We start from the raw sequence: 8,175 nt of genomic DNA on the forward strand, positions 1-8,175 counted from the left end.
AATGGGAGTGGTACTACTCACGATGACCGCGAGTCACCCATTAGCAAAATTTTTGTTTCCTGTTCCCATGATTCTGTGCACTGTTGGCAATTAACACTGTTGGCACAGTGTTAATTCCAGAGGGAGAAACGTTTCCAAGAGGAGACCTAACAATGATTCCATTGAACTGGAAGTTACGACTGCCACCTGGCCACTTTGGGCTCCTCGTGCTTCTAAATCAACAAAGAAGGGAGTTATGGTGTTGGCCAGGATGACCGATCTTGACTTCTAAGGGGAAATTGGAGAACTCTACCACAAGGGAAGTAAGGAAGAGTTTTTCTGGAATACAGAGATCACTTAGGACACTTCTTAGTATTGCCTTGTTGTGTAAGTAAGGTCATTAGAAAAGTGCAACAACCCAATCCAAGCAATGCTGCTAATGGCCCAGGCCCTTCAGGAATGAAGGTTTGGGTCCCCCATCAGGTGATGGAGAACTACAGTCCGTTGAGGTGCTCGTGGAAGGCAAAGGAATATACAGTGGGTGGTAGAAGAGGGTAATTATAAATATCAGCTACAACCACATGACCCGTTACAGAAATGAGGCCTGGAATTATTATGACATTTCCTCCTTATGTTGCTCTGAATACATGCATGCGTGTGTTCTTTCTTCCATCTCTCTTATTGCCTTATCATGCAACAGAAGCTGTAGAGACTTTATATCATAGTGTTTGTTCATTTTACATTATAGTTACTGGATATCAAGGAGGAGATCAAACATTACTCAAGAACTTTACCTCCTCTCTTGGAAAGAGTTAGTGTGGTTTGGGTTGTAAAAATTATAACTGTCACTTTGGGCAGAATTATGACCTTGTTATTGTCTTTCTTTGGAACGTGAATATGGTTTAAGGAGATTCAAATGGCTGTCAGGTTGACATGGGCTGGGCCTGGAGTGGGTACTTTCTGTGTCAACCGGACAGGCCACAGAATGCCCACGTTAAACATTTATCTCTGGGTGTGTCTGTGAGGAAGTTTCCAGATGAGATTAGCACTTGAGTCTTTGGACTCTCAGTCGAGTGGAATCCCCTCCCCAGGGTGAGGAGTCCTCATCCAAAGCACTGATGGCCTAAATGGAACAAAAGGTGGGGGAAGAAGCAGCCCACACCTTTTTTCCTGCTTCATTGTTTGAGCTGGAACATCTTACCTCATTTTCTCCTGTCCGTGGATTGGAATTTATGCCATCAGCTTCCCTGGTTCTTAAGCCTTGAGACAGGAACTGTATTAAGCCACAGACTTTTCTGAGTCTCCAGTTCACAGACAGAAGAGTATGGGACTTAGTCTCCATAATGGCGCAAGCCAATTCCTCATCATAAAGGAATGAAAGAAAAGAAAGAGAGGGGGGGGGGGGAGAGAGGGAGAGAGAGAGAGAGAGAAAGGAAGGAAGGAAAGCAGGCAGGCAGGCGGAAGAAAAGAAAGAAAGAGAGAGTTAGGAGAACCATATGTTAACAATTACTATTAAACTCAGTAAAAGTTGTTACTGTGAACTTTAAAAAAAAAGTCAATTTCAGTATTAGTTTAAGTTTTGCCTTTAATGATTATAAAAATTCCTCCTTATTGGGGCATCTGGGTGGTTCAGTTGGTTTAGCGTCTGACTTCAGCTCAGGTCATGATCTCAGGGGCCGGGGATCAAGCCTCACTTTGAACTCCCTGCTGACAGGCGAGTCTGCTTCTCCCTCTCCCTCTGCCCCTCCCCACCCCTCATGCTCTTTGTCTCTGTCTCAAATAAATAAAATCTTTAAAAAAAAAATCCTCCTTGTTATATGACAAATTTCCATAAATGCACAGATTTCCTTTCAGACATTCTGTTCTGTTCCATTAGACTATTTGTTTATTTTTGTACCAACATCATATTCCATTAATTATCATAATTAATATAATAAAAAAAAAACTTCGATACCTGATCTGGATAACTCTTATTATTGTACTTTTTAAAAAGTGTTCTTGGTTCTTCTGCAAACTTTCTATTAATATAATAATTAGAGGAACACTTTTTCAAGTTGTTTTTGAAAAATCATGTTGGGGGTTTTATTATGGTTACATTGAATTTATAAACAGTTTTTTTAATGAGCTGTAATCTTGGCCTTATTGAGTCTTCTCAAACATAAACAGTGTCTCTCTGTTTATTCAGTTCTTATTTTAGACCTTCAGCAAATTTCTTCTTTAATCCACAAAGGTCTGGCATAATTTTTAGGGTTCCTTCCTGGGTGTATTGTAGGATTTGTTTCTCTGATTATCTCTACCTTCTATTATTTCTGACTCATTATGAATAATGTGTAGAAATGCTGTAAAATTGTGTAGACCCAGCAACTCTGATGAAACTTAACTTCATCAACTTTATTGAACGTGTTCACTTGTTATGTAGGAAATGATACTATCTGCAAATAATGACAATTTGGTATCTTTCTTTCCACTCTTATGCACCTTATCCCCTGATCTCATTTCGCTGTCTCATACACCCTTGAAAAAAAAGCAGTGATTCTTAGTCTATTTCTGACTTCAGTGATCATATCTCTGACAATTCAACTTGATGTAGGTTTTGCTATAGTTTCAGGTAGATTTTCTGTTGTTGTTGTTGTTGTTGTTTTTTAAATTAATTTCTATCCTTTGGTTTATATCCTTAATTTTAATAAAGAATTCGTGTTGGGAGCACCTGGGGGGCTCAGTCGGTTAAGGGTCTACCTTTGGCTCAGATCATGATCCCAGGGTCCTGAGATCAAGCCCTCTGGAGTAGGGCTCCTTGCTCCGCGGGGAGCCTGCTTCTTCCTCTCTGTCTGCCCTTCTCTTGCTCATGTTCTCTCTGTCTCAAAAAGATACATTAAATCTTTAAAAAGTTTCAGGCAGACCTTCTATGAAAGCTCATTAAGGCTTCATGAATTCTATTAACATTTTACTTAGGGTGTCGTCAGCTTTGTTCAGAGACGACGACTTCACCTTACAGCGATCTTTTCCCGTCCTGTCCGTTATTGGGTGCCAGTGGCAGACTTTGCTGGCCTCGCTGTAACAGGTGTCAGGGGCTGCATACAAATTGCCCCCAAACTTAGCGCCTTACAATCATGAACATCATCTCCCAGCTCGAGGGTCAGGAAGCCAAGTAGTAGCTTCCCTGGATGGTTCTGCGTCGCGGTCTGTCACCAGGTTATAATCAAGCTGTGTGCAGGGACTGAGGTCCTTTCAAGACTAGGCTGGGCCTGGAATTCTGCCTCCAAAGTCCTTCCCGTGTTTGTTGGTGGGGTTCAGTTCCTCACAGGCTGTTGGCGGACCCGTAATCTCCTCACCCGACGGGCCGCTCTGCAGACGGCTGACGGTCCTCCTGCCACGGCAGCTGAGTTCTGCCAGAGCAGGTGATCCGAGAGAGGCCAGGATCCCCAGGTGGAAGGTGTCATCCTTGACTCTTCTCATCTCATCAGGACATAGCTACCTGTCACTCTGCGGTAGCTTCTTGGTCCCGTAGACCCACTGTGCAAAACCGCCGGGTGGGCCACACAAGGCCGGGGATCCCAAAAGGTGAGGGTCACGGGGAGGCAGCTCAGAGGATGGCTACCCTATCACCAAACAAATAAAATGCGCTCCCTCTTTTCCCTCTTCCCTCACACGGTTAATTTAATCCATCCTGGTGCTGCTCTTGGAACATGGTTGAATGTAGTGTGTGGAATGTTTTCTTTAGATCAGTGATATTTTCCAGGAAGGGACTGAATGGCGGTTGTGTTTTGTCCTTTTTCTGTGCCACTATCCAATCGAGTTCTCTGCTTCCTTGGGAGTCCGAAGAGCGCAGAGAAACGGGGAGCCCGGTTCCCTGCTTGCTCTGGGCTCGTACTACTCTGTCTGCCCCATTGACTCAAGACCAGCATCCCCCTCGTGTGGTTACTGGCCAGCAGCATGTCATGCAACCCACCCCTGCAATCCCCTCATCGTGGGGAAGGGCAGCCGCGTGCATGCACCGCGCCCCCGCCGCCGCCACTCGGCCGCCTAAGATTGGCCTTGGACCTGGAATACTTCCTTACCAAGAGATGAAGAGCTCACAGGCCTGTGTGGGAGTATCTTTCCCCCCTTCAAGCTTCTCTGTATGTTCCTCTATTCTGTGCAGATGTGTGTGCCCAGTGGCATCTGAGCAACCCCATTGCTTGCTCTGTTCTCCTCGAGGTGGGAATGGGACCCCCTGCTGTGGCCTGAGAGGAATGTGGTTGTGGTGGGGGGTTGGCAAATTGCCCTGCATTAGCTCCTGGGAGAGACTTGCGGGCCATGGGAAATGGAGGCCCAAGGTAGAAGGTGATCTTTCTGGGTTTTTTTCTATGTAATAAAGCATTGTTTTGGGGTGCCTGGGTGGCTCAGTGGGTTAAAGCGTCTGCCTTCAGCTCAGGTCATGATCTCAGGGTCCTGGGATCGAACCCCGCATCAGGTTCTCTGCTCAGCAGGGAGCCTGTTTCCCTTCCTCTCTCTCTGCCTGCTTCTCTGCCTACTTGTGATCTCTGTCTGTCAAATAAATACATAAAATCTTAAAAAAGAATAAAGCATTGTTTTACCCAGTGCTTGACTGCACTGCGCTTTCCCTGGGGCCCCCGATACCAAGATGCCATGGGCAGACGTGTTTGGAGTCCTCTTTCAGGACTGATCATCAGTGCATGTGGTTCAGCTCAACACCTACTTTAAGACAGAAGAAATCGTGTCTTGGGAGAGAGAAGAGAAGTAAGAAGCTCCAAATCCCCACGGAAGGGCCAGTATCCACCACTTTTCAAGCCTGCTGTGGCCTAGCAACATTGCTACTCATTTCATACACACTGTATATATATATATATCCCAGTGCTCCAAACACGGGGCCACTTTGTGGGTTAAGAAATGAAGATGTGTGAGATAGAGTCATTTGTCCAAAAATGCAGGGTCTGTATGTTCAGACTCATGATGGAGATTCATGTCTGTCCAGCCCCGAAGCCTCTTCCTCCTACTCTGTATCTATAGGAGGGGGGCCATAGCCACACATTCCCTCATTACCTCCCACCCAATTCACAGCACCAGCAAACCACAGAAGCAGATGGACAAAAAGAAATGTGCACATTAATTTATTCACTAATCAACAGGCACTCCCTGAAAGCCTACTGTGTGTCAAGCCTTTCCCTAGTGGAGATACTGTGGTAGAACTAAGTCTTGACCACGGAGGGCTGCCCCATTTCTCCAAGACCGGGAGCAGAAAGCAGAATTCCCAGACCACAGAATAGGAATCCAGAGACTCTTCTAAATGGCAGGAATCAGGCTACGAGAGAAAATCAGGTCGGGGCTTCAATACAGGAACCAGCCAAATTATCTTCCCATTCTTCCCCCCAAGAAATCCCCCAACACAGAGAAAATAGCAAGGTAGTGGTTTAGTCGAAAAAGTCTTGGTATCAGGAGACTGAGTTCAAGTCTCAATTTTACCGTAGCACTCTAAACTCAGAGCATTGAGCTAGATTATCCTCGAAACCCATGGCTCCTACGGGTTTTGACCCAAGACAACATGCTGGAGATGATCTTAATAAGACATACTTAGTGCACATGGTGCTTTACAAAGTACTTTAAATTTCATTATGTCCATTTTATAGGTAAGGAAACTGAGACTCAAAGAGCCATATGCTCAGGGACCTCACCCAGAGAGGTTGGAATAAAACCAAAGCCATGAGTGATCCTGCAGAAATCCTGGCCCTGGGGCCTGGGGAACAGTGCCCTTGAACCACAAGGGGGCCAGGCAGAGGCTGTTTTGGGAAAGGGATCAGGAGTCCCCCTGCTCATATGCCACAGCTGCCAGAGGCTTGGGACAGAGAGGACTGGTGGGTGGGAGAAGGGTGGACCCAGGCCCCTCCTTACCTTACACAGGGGACACGCAGACTTTCCCGCACATGCCCCTACAACACTTGAAGTCACTCACACACTGCTGGTCTGTCTCACAGTGGTTGGGGGGGTTGAGCATCAGACACTGGCCAGTGACCACGGGACACCTGCCAGGCTTCACCCTAACTGGCAAGAGCAGAGTCACAGGTCAAAGACTTTGTGCCTTCTGTACCACCCCTACTTTCTGGACCCAGCCCCAGCCCCAGCCCAGCCCACCCAGGGAGAATCATCTTTTCTCTATCCCCATGGCCATGTCTTCCTTCCCAAGGCCTCTGTATCCGCTCAAGGCAGGATCCAGGTCTTCTCTCACATTAGGCACCCTTTCCACACAGGTGATCGGTTGTCTAGTCCTGACTGGACAGATGGCTGCCATCTGCCTGCTTATCTGAATGGCCAGGTAACTACTGCCCAAAAAACTGACCTCCGGACACACTGGCTGCTTCACCAACCTGGTGAGTAAATTCCTGTCTGGGTCACTGTGACTCCCTGGCCAGATGACAAACTTGACTAGACAATTCCTAGAAAGGAGGAGACCTGGCAGGGCCAGCACCCAGTCCTGTCCCCCCCCCCCCCCCACAACATGCTGCATTCTCAGGCTCGCTCCCTCCCCATCAGCCCTTCCCCCTCCTCACTCGGGTTGAAGATGTTAATGGGGTCTTTGCATCTGAATCCGCAAATATCAGAGCAGCATATCTGCCTCTCTGGACACTGCCAGTCACTCTGGCATTCAGGTTCCTCATATCCAGAAAGGCACCGAGAAGATGGTATAAAAGGGCAGGTTCCAGCTTTCAACGCTGTTGAAGAGAATACCACAAGTTAAGGAAGGAGCTGGGTGCTAAGTAGCCATCATGACTCCTGGAACAAAGCACCACTCCTCAGGGGAGACCCTCCCCCAGGTGACTGCCCAAAAAACCCAGAGGGAAATGCCTGTCTGACCTCCATCAAGAGTAGACGGGCTTGAGTAAACCACACACATGGGCAGGTCCTGGAAAAGGGCAGAGGGCCCCCAGCCAAGGTTTCCTAACTCAGGGAAAACAAGGCTCCACAAATTCAAAGAGACAGTCCGGGAGTGAGGGAGATGGAGAGAGACAAACAAAGTAAACAGAGCCAACAGGACAGGACAGAGCTAGAGCCAGAGGCAGAGACACAGAGACGGAAGGATGGAAACAGAGAGACGAGGACAGACAGACGACGGCAGATTCACAGGGTGGAGAGAGAGAGAGCAGTAGGACCAGAGGGAGTGGGGCTTGGGCTGACCGGATTCTGGTAAAAGAGCACATCCCAATGCTCGGAAGCCCACAGAGAGACCTTGGAGCCCAGATGGACATGAACCCAGCCTCAGGGAGGTCTCTTGAAACTAAGCTGAGAGATCAGAGCCTCTAGAAGGAGACACCCCCCTCCACCAGGAGCCCTCACTTCTGCCCTGCAACCAACATTGTGCCAGGGTGGCTTTAACTCACCTGTTCCAACACCTTCTGCAGGCCCAGGTGCCAGGGTTCCCAGGACAAGAAGCACGAGAGGGAAGAGGCTGTTGGACTGCATGATGAGAGGAGGTGTGGCCCTGAAGGTCAACGCCAAACCTCATTATTTATACTTGCCACCAATGGGTGTGGCCCCAACAGAATTTCCTTGTTCCCTCCCAGCTGTGATTGCACACACAGGAAGCTGGTGAGACCAGCAATGCTAATATCAGGGAGACAGCGGCTCTTTCCAGTCCCAGGCAAGACTGGGAGGCTTGACAGTAACTGCCAGGGAAGAAGTGGAAGAGGCTGGCCTGGAAGATGTCACCAGGCTGATAAGGGGCCATCTCAGTAATGGGCTAGTATCCAAAAATCTATAAAGAACTTATCAAAGTCAGCACCCAAAAACCAAAAAATCCAGTCAAGAAATGGGCAGAAGATATGAACAGACATTTCTCCAAGGAAGACATCCAAATGGCCAACAGACACATGAAAAAGTGCTCAACATCAGTTGGCATCAGGAAACACAAATCAAAGCCACAATGAGATACCACCTCACACCAGTCAGAATGGTTAAAATTAACAAGTCAGGAAACTACAGATGTTGGTGAGGATGCCGAGAAAGGGGAACCCTCCTACACTGTTGGTGGGAATGCAAGCTGATGCAGCCACTCTGGAAAACAGTATGGAAGTTCCTCAGGAATAGAATTACCCTACAACCCAGCAATTGTAATATTAGGTATTTATTCAAAGGATACAAATATAGTGATTCAAAGAAGCATATGCACCCCAATGTTTATAGCAGCAATGTCCACAATAGCCA

General features: G+C 47.4%; 1 protein-coding gene across 1 annotated transcript; it reads right to left on the reverse strand.

Moving 5' to 3' along the window:
- Window positions 1-5,074: 5,074 nt before the first annotated feature.
- Window positions 5,075-7,467, reverse strand: LOC309871559 (antileukoproteinase-like). Its single transcript, XM_082744712.1, has 4 exons — window positions 7,353-7,467; window positions 6,525-6,686; window positions 5,869-6,018; window positions 5,075-5,281 (listed from the first exon to the last, which is right to left on the reverse strand). The coding sequence occupies exons 1-3, from the start codon at window positions 7,432-7,434 to the stop codon at window positions 5,870-5,872; spliced, it is 393 nt and encodes a 130-aa protein (XP_082600838.1). The 5' UTR covers window positions 7,435-7,467; the 3' UTR covers window positions 5,075-5,281; window position 5,869.
- Between the last annotated feature and the right edge of the window lie 708 nt (window positions 7,468-8,175).

Source organism: Mustela nivalis, assembly GCF_964662115.1.
Source record: "Mustela nivalis genome assembly, chromosome: 8".
NCBI classification, from domain to species: domain Eukaryota; kingdom Metazoa; phylum Chordata; class Mammalia; order Carnivora; family Mustelidae; genus Mustela; species Mustela nivalis.